The sequence below is a fragment of the Dendropsophus ebraccatus genome, chromosome 2 (genome assembly GCF_027789765.1).
Source record: "Dendropsophus ebraccatus isolate aDenEbr1 chromosome 2, aDenEbr1.pat, whole genome shotgun sequence".
NCBI classification, from domain to species: Eukaryota; Metazoa; Chordata; class Amphibia; order Anura; family Hylidae; genus Dendropsophus; species Dendropsophus ebraccatus.
The window spans coordinates 72,757,197-72,772,932 of record NC_091455.1 but is presented as its reverse complement, the minus strand read 5'-3'; the positions used below and the strand labels follow the sequence as shown (position 1 = coordinate 72,772,932).

The window sequence follows — 15,736 nt, the reverse complement described above, 5'->3', positions numbered from 1 at the left end:
AACGGACTGCAAGTTGTTAAATGCAGGAGCTAGAGATATTGCAGAACCGCTGCGGCACTTGTTACAGGGCTTGTGTGTTAGCTAGCTTTCCTTGGGTACCAACAAACACCCTGAAAAGTACTCCTTCTTACAGTGTGATGGTGCGAGACTCAAACACAGAGAGCTCATGAGTAGTTGTAGAATAAACTTTACTGAAAGTTCTTGGCTGGTGCAAAACAGTATACAGTCACAGTTTTCAATGCACATCCTTGTTAGCTTAGGATTAAACCAAAAGTGAGCACTGACTTTGATCACTTAGAAAGGAGTTTAGAGGTTAGTGACAATGCTGACTACCTAGAGGGGCTAGGTAGTTTGAGTCGAACCTCGGACCGTAGTGGTGTTTGGTTCGAGATTCAAACTGGAACCCCATAAAAGTCAATGGGAGATGTTCGGGTTAATTTTGACACCCTATACAGGTGACATGGAACAAATTAGTGAAGAAAATTAGGCTCTAAGAATGACAGAAAAAAAAAATAAAGAGGGTAAATACTTCATTCCTTTCACTGAGGAATGAAGGTAGCAGAGTTGAGATAGTGACATAGCACAGCTGAGGTAGTAAGGTAGTGAAGTAGCAGAGTTGAGACGACAGTGATGTAGTAGAGTTGAGGTAGTAAAGTAGTGACATAGCAGAGTTGAGATAGTAAGAAAGTGATGTAGCAAAGTTGAGGTATAAGGAGGAATTGAGGGAGTGTCCTTTCACAGTCTGACACTATCCAATCAGAGAGGATGATGTAGGGACACACCCCCAGTTATGCTTTTTCAGCAAAAAAAACTGCTGAATGACACATCATAGAGCTATAGGGATAGGTGATTCAGAAGTGAAATTTCATGGCAAATATAAGCATATATTAAAACAAATTTGGAGTGGTGACTGGTTCCTTTTAAGTCCCCTCCTTTTACAGAAAAGAAAGTGAATCCCTGTTCTCTTTCATTCTGATCGGGTGTTGCCAGGTGCTGTGACGACCCCTTTACTAGTTAAAGGGGTTGAAGCAGGATCTGGTCATGTCCTCTTTTCAGTGTCAGACTGGGCCACCAGAAGATCCCTGTTACCTATCCTGGGACTCTTAGGTGAGTGCACCAGTCAATTGCGTCTGCACCCTTAGGCTATGTTCACAGTATGTAAGTTTTGTAATTCAGTGACACTGAAGATCATCTGGCGGATGATCTTTTCTGACATTGGCCGTTCCGTGATCTGGCCGGTGTCTTACTACTAAGTGTGAACATGGCCTTAATATGCACAAGCACTGAGTGTAGGCGACCCGAACATCAGACACAGGCAGCGTCTCTAACATACTACCTGACACTGCATAGAGGAGAAGAGAGTGAAGCCTGATAATTTTTCTTTTCTTCTTCCTTGTGTGCACATGGGGGCCATTACTATTGTGGACTACCATGTAAGTGTTGCAGTATGCATTTACTGCCAGGCTATGCTTGTACTTGTAGTTCTTCGGTCTTGCAGAGTTCCCTTTATACTTTTGGGCTGGACTGGAACTATTAGTACTTAGTCCCCATATATACATTGGTCATTCTTCATTCCATCTGACTATAACATCATATAATACCCAATTTGCTACTATGGGGATGGATACTGCACAGAGGGGGCCATCTGATATATAGGGACTACACAGGGGGGTCACCTACTATATGAGGACTATACTGAAGCCAATTTCACCCAACGTGCCATGTATATTAACACCAGGGCCGTACAGGGGACACAGGAGTCCAAGAGAGCGGCCTTAGCTACCATCCACCATAAGCTGATATTATTAGTGATGAATTAGGTTTTATATGATGCTATAGTCAGATGGAATTAAGAATGACCAATGTATATAAGAAGGAGATATTAGATGGATTATATTGGTTTTCCAGGTTCAGACATTTATGAACCAAACAGTCCAACTAGCCCAAAAGTATAAAGTGATCTCTGCAAGAATGAAGAACTACAAGTCCAAGCATAGCCTGGCAGTAATTGCATTGTGCAACACTTACATGGCAAAAGACTCTGCATGTGATGTGTAGAAATGCTCAGTACAACACTGAGGTACCACAAAGCCCAGCAAAGCATCAACAAGTCCATCAACAAGAACAATACTGGGAACCACCTGTAACCTGTCACCTGTGCCTAGGCTTGTTGTATATTACTGGTGCTGTGTACATTCATGGATTTCTAGGAAAGGCTGGGACTTGTAGTGCCTCATTACCCCAGTATGCGATGCTATGCTGGAAATATAATCCATTAAACAACTCTATAGACACAGAAATAAACTGTTTCAGGATAAAAATAATATGGTGATGTAAAGCTTTTTTTTTTATTTTTAAAGCAGCAGAACATGGAACCTATGTATATTGGGTGTCCTTCATATTTATTTATTTGTTTATGTTTTGGCAAAATGAAGGTTAGGTCATTATGAAGTATAATTGGTCCAATAGAGACCATGTCCTGTATATAACTGTGTGATACTATGTTGCAGTGTTAGTAACATTGTATATGGGGCATTTAGTCCTTTAAAAAAAGAATATTAAAAATCCCTCATACTGCTCAGTAGATGGAAAACAATCTTCTCCCTACATACATTGCTCATCCTTCCCTCCTTGTTACTATGGCAACACTACTGACACAACGTCACAGTGCAGGTCAGGTGACTGATGACATCACAATGGAATGTGAAGTGTTGTATGACATCACAATGCTATGTGACAGGTTCTATGTCTCCATGCTCTGGAGTTACTCTGTAGTTTGCAGTCAGTGAGATAGGATGGCAATACAGAGAGTGGTGGGGATTTTGTTGATTTTTGGATTGTGCTTTGGAATAGAGATCACAGAGACATCAGGTAATGGCTTCATATTGGAGGAACTTTATTTTTCTAAATGTCCATTACATTTATGTAGCTGGGAAATGTAGTTAACATCTGTATTTTTCTTTCTTGACAGTGATCAGGGATTCGGGGATTGAGAATCCCATCAAACTGGATGGAGGCCATAACAGTGAGTATTTACTATCACAATGACATTCATTATATACAAATATATATATATATAATCCTAATAGTAATAAATAACCCATAATAATCCCTGTCTTTGCTTATTACCAGGCGGAGGTCTCATCATTGGGATTGTCGGGGGGATCATCCCTGTTCTTGTCATCATTTTCTGGTAAGTTCCTGCTGGTTATATTCTGTGTTGGTCTATAGGGGGCGCAGCAGCTATTGCAGCCAGGACCCGGCTATATACAGATAATAGGGGAAGGGTCATATATGAATAGGGAAATGACTTGTGCCATCTATATAAGTTTATCTAAGGATTTTACTTTGTTTTGCAGTTCTATATATTGGTATCGCCGCTGTCGCCGCCAGACGGCAAAACAGACGGAATTGGAGGAAGTGATTGTCCATAATTCAGGTAATAATTACTATATCATAAAGGGGGAGGGGTCTAAGATCTAGATTCTAAATTGGGGCCATACACTTGTATTATACACTTGTATACCTCATATACTGTTGTTTTTGGAATTGGTCCTGGAAATGGCAGCCTGTATTCTGTCTATGCAGCAGCAGGTATAGCTTATCATAACACATGCTGATTCTAATGTCTTCCCTCTTACATTGCAGATGTTACAGACATCAATCCAACACCGAAGGACAAACCACTAGAGGAGGCACGAACCAGGGACCATAAACATGTGCCAACATATTTGGAAGCCCTGACTGTTCTGAAAAGGACGACAGAGGAGGCAGGGACTTATATAAAAAAAATGGCACAAATACCAGATTGGATTCCTATTCATGGAAAATTAAAGAACCCTGTGGCCATAACCCACGGAAAAAAACACAAAGATCCAACAAAAAAAAAAAGATTTGGTAGATTGGGCTCCTTTTTAAAAATCAGGAGGAGGAAGCAAGCAAACTCATGGCTCAAAAGAAGAAGAGAAAGGATTCTAAAAAAACAGAAAAAAAGGCAGAAAATGAGAAGGAAGCCATCATGTTTCTGCTGCAGGTGAAACACCGGACATAGATACAGCCATATCCAGCGTACATGTATGTCCCACCTAATATGCTGAGTACAATAAATATCATACATGTAAATCCTGATGACTTCTCACCATTTCTTCCCCAGTCACACTCTTTGGGTTAGATCACTGTGATTCCTGCATTTATTACTGTTGTACTATTCTCCTGAGTGACCGGCACATGTCCTGTGCTATAATATTAAATAGCGTGTCAATGATCCTTTATGTCTTCTCCAAGTTATGCCCAGCATGTATCCCCTGAGGAAACCATCACTATAGCTGATGAAAACATGTAGGGAGGTAGGGGCAGGCTCCAGTGTGGGGCGCCCTTTTTCAAGACAATATTACTGCTCCTCCAGTGGCCTAACACGCTCTAGATAAGAGGGATCTTAAAAGACCCACAACACTAACTGCTCCTCTAGATATTGGATGCTATTGCTGTATTTTAACCTAGATGTCTACTATAGGGGACTGCATAGAAAGGGAGAACCCCTACTATGTGTACCGCACAGAGGGGTCATCTACTATAGGGGACCACGTGTGTGTGTTCGTGTGTGTGTGTGTGGGGGCAGGGACGCAATCAGGCCAGTATTGGTGGTACAGCTGTCAGGGGCCCGGGCCAAAGCTAGAATCCAGGGGGGCCCGCTGAAGCTCCTGACAGCTATACCGCACACTGCTCTTTTCTGTCATAGCAGATAGGCAGGGTCACACGACAGAAGCAGGGCCCCCTCCTCCCTTCCCACCGGGCCCCTCCCTCACCTCCTCACTAGCTTCTCTGGCTGCTTTCTCTCCTGTCGGGACAGAAGAGGAGGGGCCTAGTGCCGACTGTGTGCAGAAGACCAGAAGATAAGGACACACACAACATGGCCCCCTGGAGCTTCCCTGAGAAGAGTGTAAGTCAGGGGCGTAGCTAGGGGTTCAGACTAGGGGGGCGAGCAAGTCTGAGTGGGCCCCCAACCGATGATCTTACCCATAGGGACCCTCAGCAGACATTACTAGAATAGGGATTGAGAGCAGTGTAAAAGGCTTTCTACATTTCACATACATGGCCTTGTAAAATTTAAAGGGGTTATGCAAGATTGGAGAACCATAGCTGATTTGTTCCAGAAACAGCACCACCCCTGTCCTCAGTTTGTGTGCAGAATTGCAGCTCACTTCCACTGACAAGAACAGTGCCTAATTGTAATGCCACACATGTAAATTCTTCGGGCAGACAGTGGAATCTGCCGGAGCATATGATAGAGCCTATTCAGATTCCACACAGAGTTTTCTGACAGAATTACTCTATGCGCATATACCCTAACAGGGGTGTCAAACTCACTGCCCCCAGCTGTTGCAGAACCACAATTCCCATCATGCCTGTGCGGCTAAAGCTAATTGCTTGTTTACACAGAGAGATTTATCTGACAGATTTTTGAAGCCAAAACCAGAAACAGACTATAAACAGAGACCAGGTCATAAAGGAAAGACTGAGATTTCTCTTCTTCCCAAATCCATTCCTGTCTTTGGCTTAAAAAATCTGTCAGATAATCTGTCTGTTTAAAGGCTCTCTAAAGCTTCCAAGTTAATTGTAGTTTTGTAACAGCTGGAGGTCCCCAGTTTGACACCTGTGCTCTTTATGTTCAATGAATAATCTTCACTATATAAACAAAATGCTACTAATAATACCAGCATATACAGGACAAATAATACTGTTACACCATGATCACTACCCTCACCATACAGTTACTGGATAGTAGCGCTATATTTTCACTGAATAACATCCACAATATAAAGCCCAATATTCTCCCTAAGCAGTGACTGTATTGAGGTTGATCAAGGTGTATACAGGTTCTGCAGTTCTTATAAGTGATTATAGTGCATCTACATCCAGTGACTCACAGGAGGCGGCTTCTCTGCATGAATTGCAGTTGATGTTTTTTATGTTGTTCACATTTTCCTTTTTTCTCCATCTGGTTCTGGCCATCATGAAGACTTCTCCGACCATGACTCTTCTCCACAGGATCTGCTAGAGAAACATTTTAGACTGCTTGATCCAGGATGATCCTCATCTCTATACAAACTCCCCGTAGTGTAGCCCCCTCTACACTGCCACTATGTAGTATAGGCCCCTTTGTAGTGTTGCCCCCCTAAGTGCAGTATAGGTCCCTCTGTAGTATACCCCCCTCTGTACAGTACACCACCCCTTCCCCCAGTAGGCCTTCTCTGGGCAGTAAAGGGAAAGCATGTACAGGATGTAGAGGATGCTGGAAAAGCTGGATGACCCCCATCATAGATGCTTGGAAAGCTGGATGACCCCATGATACCGAGTACAAGATGCTGGAAATGACCATCATCATAAGAACTGCACTCACCACATGATGTCTTCATTGACTTCTTTATTAATTCAACGACAGTGTCATCAAACACATTGGGGATTCCAGTGGCAACTGTCAGGGTCCTATTTCACGGACCGAGGAGGGCCTGATCAACGATGTAAACGAGCGCCGATCTGCTAGATCGCTGCCCGTTTACTGGGCCTATTCCACGGCCCAATGATCGTTGAGCGAGGGCTGCAAGTACATCGTTACCAATGTCCTTGCAGCCCTTGCAGCATACATTACCTGTCAGGTCTTTTGCTCCGCTCCGTCCTCATCCCCAGGTCCCGGCCGGTGATTGGCTGAGCGCTCCGTCAGCTGACAGGCCATTCTGAAGCCAGAGCGCGCGGGACCCGGGGAGCAGAAGACCTGACAGGTAATGTATGCTGCTGCTGCTTCTCAAATCGCCGGTCACCCGCCGTGCACCGCTATTCAACCGTAGCAATGCGCTGTGGGGGAACGATGATTTTAGGTCTGGCCCTAAATAAACGATCAGCCGATGACACGATCATCGGCTGATCGTTCTCTCTATTTCACAGAGCGAGAATGGGCCGAATCGGGCGATTATCGTTACTGTGGAATAGGGCCCTCAGGCAGTGGTAGGATACAGCCTGTTTCATTCTGATTGAGCCTCATTAAACCTCGGGGGGTTCATTGAAGCACAATCAGCACCAAACAGACTGTATCCTAGCTCTACCTGACAGCTGCCCACTGGAGTCCACAACGTCTTTGATGACACTGTTGGCAGGGGCGGAACTACCGCAGTAGCAGCTGTAGCCGCTGCTACGGGGCCCGGCACATCAGGGGGGCCCGGCCAGGCTGTGATGTTTCCGGTTAGCTGTTCAGGACCTTTGTCCTGACACCAGCTAATCGGGAGAATAGTGTGTAGTGAAGCCGCCCCCCCCCCCTGCACGGATCCCTGCTGCTCTGCCATTTACATTGTACCTAGCTGACACACAGTGATCCGTCCTTACTGTGTGTCAGTAGCCGAGACCAGTAGGGACTTGAGTGTCCCGGCTACGGAGCTCATTAGCATAATCTCCTTCCTGAGATCTGTGACTAGAGCTGCAGTGTTGTGTCGGGACAGACGGGAGGGGAAGGAAACACACACACAGGTCCTGGCTGTATATATCATCCCCCCCTGTCCTGGCTGTATATACCCCCCCTGTCCTGGCTGTATATACCTCCCCCTGTCCTGGCTGTATATATCATCCCCCCTCTCCTGGCTGTATATATAACCCCCCCCTGTCCTGGCTGTATATATAATCCCCCCTGTCCTGGCTGTATATATAATCCCCCCTGTCCTAGCTGTATGTATAATCCCCCCCCTGTCCTGGCTGTATATATAATCCCCCCCACTGTCCTGGCTGTATATATCATCCCCCCCTGTCATGTCCTGGCTGTATATATCATCCCCCCTGTCCCGGCTGCATATATCATCCCCCCTGTCCCTGTCCTGGCTGTATATATCATCCCCCCTGTCCTGTTCTGGCTGTATATATCATCCCCCCCTGTCCTGTCCTGGCTGTATATACCATCCCCCTGTCCTGGCTGTATATATCATCCCCCCTGTCCTGGCTGTATATATAATCCCCCCCTGTCCTGGCTGTATATATAATCCCCCTGTCCTAGCTGTATGTATAATCCCCCCCCCTGTCCTGGCTGTATATATAATCCCCCCCCCCTGTCCTGGCTGTATATATCATCCCCCCCTGTCCTGTCCTGGCTGCATATACCATCCCCCCCTGTCCTGGCTGTATATATCATCCCCCCCTGTCCTGTCCTGGCTGTATATATCATCCCCCCCTGTCATGTCCTGGCTGTATATATCATCCCCCCCTGTCCTGTCCTGGCTGCATATATCATCCCCCCCTGTCCTGGCTGTATATATCATCCCCCCCTGTTCCTGTCCTGGCTGTATATATCATCCCCCCCTGTCATGTCCTGGCTGTATATATCATCCCCCCCTGTCATGTCCTGGCTGTATATATCATCCCCCCTGTCCCGGCTGCATATATCATCCCCCCCTGTCCTGTCCTGGCTGTATATATCATCCCCCCTGTCCTGTTCTGGCTGTATATATCATCCCCCCCTGTCCTGTCCTGTCTGTATATATCATCCCCCCTGTCCTGGCTGTATATATCATCCCCCCCTGTCCTGGCTGTACGTATAATCCCCTGTCCTGGCTGTATATATAATCCCCCCTGTCCTGGCTGTATATATAATCCCCCCTGTCCTGGCTGTATATATAATCCCCCCTGTCCTGGCTGTATATATCACCCCCCCTGTCCTGGCTGTATATATCATCCCCCCCCCTTGTCCTGGCTGCATATATCACCCCCCCCCCCCTTTCCTGGCTGTATATATCCACCCCCTCTGTCCTGGCTGTATATATCAACCCCCCTTTCCTGGATGTATATATCAACCCCCCCCCCCCCCCCGGCCTGGCTGTATACAACGCGCACACACAAACACCCGCTGGCCTGGCTGGATGTAAGTATATAAGTAATACTATATTAACACTATTGGCGTGTTTTGGAGGGGGGGGGGGGGGGGGGGGGCTATTTAAAAGTTCGCTATGGGGCCCAGCCATTTCTAGTTACGCCCCTGCCTGTTTGGTGAATTAAGTCCATGAAGACATCATGTGGTGAGTGCAGTTCTTATCTTTCTATGATGTTGGTCATTATCTGGAATCCTAAAATATGAACTAGCACCACCAGGTCTCCCCCATTCCTTGTGAGGTGCTTGCTGATGCTAGTTGGGAGTGCAGTGCCACTTTTCTGTCCTGCTGCAATATGCTGGAAAGCTGGCTAACCTCCATCATACAGGATGTTGGGAAGCTGACTAACCTCCATCATACAGGATGCTGGAAGCTGGACTAACCTCCATCATACAGGATGCTGGGAAGCTGGCTAACCTCCATCATACAGGATGCTGGGAAGCTGACTACCTCCATCATACAGGATGCTGGGAAGCTGGGTGATCTCCATCATACAGGATGCTGGGAAAGCTGACTAACCTCCATCATACAGGATGCTGGGAAGCTGGCTAACCTCCATCATACAGGATGCTGGAAAGCTGGCTAACCTCCATCATACAGGATGCTGGGAAGCTGGCTAACCTCCATCATACAGGATGCTGGGAAGCTGGCTAACCTCCATCATACAGGATGCTGGGAAGCTGGCTAACCTCTATCATACAGGATGCTGGGAAGCTGGCTAACCTCCATCATACAGGATGCTGGGAAGCTGGCTAACCTCCATCATACAGGATGCTGGGAAGCTGACTAACCTCCATCATACAGGATGCTGGGAAGCTGACTAACCTCCATCATACAGGATGCTGGGAAGCTGGGTGATCTCCATCATACAGGATGCTGGAAAGCTGGCTAACCTCCATCATACAGGATGCTGGGAAGCTGGCTAACCTCCATCATACAGGATGCTGGGAAGCTGGCTAACCTCCATCATACAGGATGCTGGGAAGCTGGCTAACCTCCATCATAGAGGATGCTGGGAAGCTGGCTAACCTCCATCATACAGGATGCTGGAAAGCTGGCTAACCTCCATCATACAGGATTCTGGGAAGCCGGCTAACCTCCATCATAGAGGATGCTGGGAAGCTGGCTAACCTCCATCATAGAGGATGCTGGGAAGCTGGTGACCTCCATCATAGAGGATGCTGGGAAGCTGGTGACCTCCATCATTCATGAGGCTGGAAAGCTGGCTAAACCTCCATCATAGAGGATGCTGGGAAGCTGGCTAACCTCCATCATAGAGGATGCTGGGAAGCTGGTGACCTCCATCATACAGGATGCTGGAAGCTGGCTAACCTCCATCAAACAGGATGCTGGAAAGCTGGCTAACCTCCATCATACAGGATGCTGGAAAAGCTGGCTACCTCCATCATACAGGATGCTGGAAAAGCTGGCTAACCTCCATCATACAGGATGCTGGGAAGCCGGCTAACCTCCATCATACAGGATGCTGGAAAGCTGGCTAACCTCCATCATACAGGATGCTGTTGAGCTGGCTAACCTCTATCATACAGGATGCTGTTGAGCTGGCTAACCTCTATCATACAGGATGCTGTTGAGCTGGCTAACCTCTATCATACAGGATGCTGTTGAGCTGGCTAACCTCCATCATTCATGAGGCTGGGAAGCTGGCTAACCTCCATCATACAGGATGCTTGGAAGCTGGGTGACCTCCATCATGCTGTGCAGCCCCTCTCTCCTCCTCAGGCTGTTTATTCTGGTAGCATAAGGTTACTATCTGACACGTGGTTAGCGCCGGGGTGGGGCTTATGTTAATGAAGGTGGGGCTTATCGGGACCCACGAGACATTCATTCAGCGGCAAAATTGATGCCAACTCCCCCTCCCTGTGAATCCCCACTGTCCAGTAAGGCCCCCTCTGTGCAGTGCAACAGACACACACCTACCCACCGAGTGCAACAGACACACGCCTACTCACCTCACCCGTTCCCCAGCTCTTCTGAAGCCGAGCCCATCCTCTTCTAGCTTCCTGTGCAGGCAGGCAGCCTAACTTGCAGAGGCTGCCTGCACAGGAAGCCCCTGTGTCTCTGCTCCAGCATGATGTTCCCTTTAGCTGTGCGTGCATCTTAAAGTTGTACGCACAGCTAAAGGTCACATCTGTCAGTGGGCCCCCAGCCTTGGTGGGCTCGGGAGCGGCAGACCCCCCTTGCCCCCCTCTAATTTCGCTACTGGTATAAGTGTGTGTGAGTGTGTGTGTGTGTGTGTGGTTTGCATGTAATTGTGCATATTACAGCTAAAAGATGATGTAAGAGGCTTATAAGGTTCTGAATCAGCTAAGGTGTATGATGTTCTGCAGCAGCTGAGGTGTGTAATGAGGAGGCTCTGCATCAACTAAGGTGTATGATGTTCTGCAGCAGCAGCTGAGGTGTAAGAGGATTTTATGCATCAGCTAAGGTGTATAATATTCTGCAGCAGCTGAGGTGTGTATGAGGAGGCTCTGCATCAGCTAAGGTGTATGATGTTCTGCAGCAGCTGGGGTGTATGAGGTTCTGCATCAGCTAAGGTGTATGATATTCTGCAGCAGCTAAGGTGTATGAGGGAGGCTCTGCATCAGCTAAGGCGTATGATGTTTCTGCAGTAGCAGCTGAAGTCTAAGAGAATGTTCTGCATCAGCTAAGGTGTATGATGTTCTGCAGCAGCTGAGGTGTGTATGAAGATGTTCTGCATCAGCTAAGGTGTATGATGTTCTGCAGCAGCAGCAGCAGCTGAAGTGTGTATGAGGAGGCTCTGCATCAGCTGAGGTGTATGATGTTCTGCAGCTGAGGTGTGTATAAGGAGGCTCTGCATCAGCTAAGGTGTATGGTGAGGTTCTGCAGCAGCTGAGGTGTATGATGTTCCGCTGCAGCTGTGGTGTATTATGAGGTTCTGCAGCAGCTAAGGTGTATGATGAGGTTCTGCAGCAACTGAAGTGTATGATGAGCTGCCGCAGCAGCTGAGGTGTGTGTTATGATGTTCTGCAGCAGCTGTGGTGTATGATGAGGTTCTATGTGTATCTTTATGAGCAACAGCCTCTTACCAGACAACAACTTTAGCTGTAATTTTTGTAAGTTCCAGCATATAGCCCAGCTGCTGCAGAACCTCATAATACATCTCAGCAGCTGCAGAACCTCATAATACACCTCAGCTGCTGCAGAACCTCATAACACACCTCAGCTGCTGCAGAACCATATAAAACACTTCAGTTGCTGCAGAAACTTATAATACACCTCAGCTGCTGCAGAACCTTATAACACACTTCAGTTGCTGCAGAACCTCATCATACACCTCAGCTGCTGCAGAACCTCATCATACACCTCAGCTGCTGCAAAACCTGATAATACACCTCACCTGCTGCAGAACCTCATAATACACCTCACCTGCTGCAGAACCTTATAATACATCTCAGCTGCTGCAAAACCTTATAATACATCTCAGCTGCTGCAGAACCTTATAATACATCTCAGCTGCTGCAAAACCTGATAATACACCTCACCTGCTGCAGAACCTTATAATACATCTCAGCTGCTGCAAAACCTGATAATACACCTCACCTGCTGCAGAACCTCATAATACACCTCAGCTGCTGCAGAACCACATAATACACCTCACCTGCTGCAGAACCTCATAATACACCTCAGCTGCTGCAGAACCTCATAATACACCTCACCTGCTGCAGAACCACATAATACACCTCACCTGCTGCAGAACCTCATAATACACCTCAGCTGCTGCAGAACCTCATAATACACCTCACCTGCTGCAGAACCTCATAATACACCTCAGCTGCTGCAGAACCTTATAATACATCTCAGCTGCTGCAAAACCTGATAATACACCTCACCTGCTGCAGAACCTCATAATACACCTCAGCTGCTGCAGAACCTCATAATACACCTCACCTGCTGCAGAACCTCATAATACACCTCACCTGCTGCAGAACCTCATAATACACCTCAGCTGCTGCAGAACCTCATAATACACCTCACCTGCTGCAGAACCTCATAATACACCTCAGCTGCTGCAGAACCTTATAATACATCTCAGCTGCTGCAAAACCTGATAATACACCTCACCTGCTGCAGAACCTCATAATACACCTCAGCTGCTGCAGAACCTCATAATACACCCAATCTGCTGCAGAACCTCATAATACACCTCAGCTGCTGCAGAACCATATAAAACACTTCATTTGCTGCAGAACCTTATAATACACCTCAGCTGCTGCAGAACCTTATAACACACTTCAGTTGCTGCAGAACCTCATAATACACCTCAGCTGCTGCAGAACCTCATAATACACCTCAGCTGCTGCAGAACCTCATAATACATCTCTGCTGCTGCAGAAGTTTTATCATAATACACCCCATCTGCTGCAGAACCTCATAATACACCTCAGCTGCTGCAGAACCTTATAACACACTTCAGTTGTTGCAGAACCTCATAATACATCTCAGCTGCTGCAGAACCTTATAACACACTTCAGTTGCTGCAGAACCTTATAGTACATCTCAGCTGCTGCAGAACCTTATAACACACTTCAGTTGCTGCAGAACCTAATAATACACCTCAGTTGCTGCAGAACCTTATAACACACTTCAGTTGCTGCAGAACCTCATAATACACCTCAGCTGCTGCAGAACCTTATAACACACTTCAGTTGCTGCAGAACCTTATAATACACCTCAGCTGCTGCAGAACCTTATAACACACTTCAGTTGCTGCAGAACCTCATAATACATCTCAGCTGCTGCAGAACCTTATAACACACTTCAGTTGCTGCAGAACCTCATAATACACCTCAGCTGCTGCAGAACCTAATCATACACCTTAGCTGCTGCAGAACCTTATAACACACACGTCAGCTCCTGAAGAACCTCATACACTTCAGCTGCTGAAGAACCTCATAATACATCTCAGCTGCTGCAGAACCTTATAACACACTTCAGTTGCTGCAGAACCTCATAATACACCTCAGCTGCTGCAGAACCTTATAACACACTTCAGTTGCTGCAGAACCTTACAATACACCTCAGATGCTGCAGAACCTTATAACACACTTCAGTTGCTGCAGAACCTCATAATACATCTCAGCTGCTGCAGAACCTTATAACACACTTCAGTTGCTGCAGAACCTCATAATACACCTCAGCTGCTGCAGAACCTTATAACACACCTCAGTTGCTGCAGAACCTTATAATACACCTCAGCTCCTGCAGAACCTTTTGACACTTCAGTTGCTGCAGAACCTCATAATACACCAGCTGCTGCAGAACCTCATCATTCACCTCAGCTGCTGCAGAACCTCATACACCTCAGCTACTGAAGAACCTCATAATACATCTCAGCTGCTGCATAACTTTTATCATAATACACCTCACCTGCTGCAGAACCTCATAATACACCTCACCTGCTGCAGAACCTCATAATACACCTCAGCTGCTGCAGAACCTCATAATACACCTCACCTGCTGCAGAACCTCATAATACACCTCAGCTGCTGCAGAACCTTATAATACATCTCAGCTGCTGCAAAACCTGATAATACACCTCACCTGCTGCAGAACCTCATAATACACCTCAGCTGCTGCAGAACCTCATAATACACCCAATCTGCTGCAGAACCTCATAATACACCTCAGCTGCTGCAGAACCATATAAAACACTTCATTTGCTGCAGAACCTATAATACACCTCAGCTGCTGCAGAACCTTATAACACACTTCAGTTGCTGCAGAACCTCATAATACACCTCAGCTGCTGCAGAACCTCATAATACACCTCAGCTGCTGCAGAACCTCATAACATCTCTGCTGCTGCAGAAGTTTTATCATAATACACCCCATCTGCTGCAGAACCTCATAATACACCTCAGCTGCTGCAGAACCTTATAACACACTTCAGTTGTTGCAGAACCTCATAATACATCTCAGCTGCTGCAGAACCTTATAACACACTTCAGTTGCTGCAGAACCTTATAGTACATCTCAGCTGCTGCAGAACCTTATAACACACTTCAGTTGCTGCAGAACCTAATAATACACCTCAGCTGCTGCAGAACCTTATAACACACTTCAGTTGCTGCAGAACCTCATAATACACCTCAGCTGCTGCAGAACCTTATAACACACTTCAGTTGCTGCAGAACCTTATAATACACCTCAGCTGCTGCAGAACCTTATAACACACTTCAGTTGCTGCAGAACCTCATAATACATCTCAGCTGCTGCAGAACCTTATAACACACTTCAGTTGCTGCAGAACCTCATAATACACCTCAGCTGCTGCAGAACCTAATCATACACCTTAGCTGCTGCAGAACCTTATAACACACACGTCAGCTCCTGAAGAACCTCATACACTTCAGCTGCTGAAGAACCTCATAATACATCTCAGCTGCTGCAGAACCTTATAACACACTTCAGTTGCTGCAGAACCTCATAATACACCTCAGCTGCTGCAGAACCTTATAACACACTTCAGTTGCTGCAGAACCTTACAATACACCTCAGATGCTGCAGAACCTTATAACACACTTCAGTTGCTGCAGAACCTCATAATACATCTCAGCTGCTGCAGAACCTTATAACACACTTCAGTTGCTGCAGAACCTCATAATACACCTCAGCTGCTGCAGAACCTTATAACACACCCCTCAGTTGCTGCAGAACCTTATAACACCTCAGCTCCTGCAGAACCTTTGACACTTCAGTTGCTGCAGAACCTCATATACACCACAGCTGCTGCAGAACCTCATCATTCACTCAGCTGCTGCAGAACCTCATACACCTCAGCTACTGAA

General features: G+C 46.6%; 1 protein-coding gene across 1 annotated transcript; it reads left to right on the top strand.

Moving 5' to 3' along the window:
- Window positions 1-2,785: 2,785 nt before the first annotated feature.
- On the top strand, window positions 2,786-4,105 carry LOC138783267 (uncharacterized). The gene is made up of 5 exons (XM_069957760.1): window positions 2,786-2,871; window positions 2,972-3,025; window positions 3,133-3,193; window positions 3,360-3,439; window positions 3,649-4,105. Exons 1-5 carry the CDS (start codon window positions 2,796-2,798, stop codon window positions 4,035-4,037), a joined length of 660 nt encoding a protein of 219 aa, XP_069813861.1. The 5' UTR covers window positions 2,786-2,795; the 3' UTR covers window positions 4,038-4,105.
- Window positions 4,106-15,736: the final 11,631 nt, after the last annotated feature.

Excerpts from the sequence above, each read along its gene's own strand:
- LOC138783267 (XM_069957760.1), top strand. The coding sequence starts at position 2,796 with ATGGCAATACAGAGAGTGGTGGGGATTTTGTTGATTTTTGGATTGTGC. Across the intron at positions 3,026-3,132 it reads ACTGGATGGAGGCCATAACA|GCGGAGGTCTCATCATTGGG; the intron begins GTGAGTATTTAC and ends GCTTATTACCAG. Across the intron at positions 3,440-3,648 it reads AGTGATTGTCCATAATTCAG|ATGTTACAGACATCAATCCA; the intron begins GTAATAATTACT and ends CTTACATTGCAG.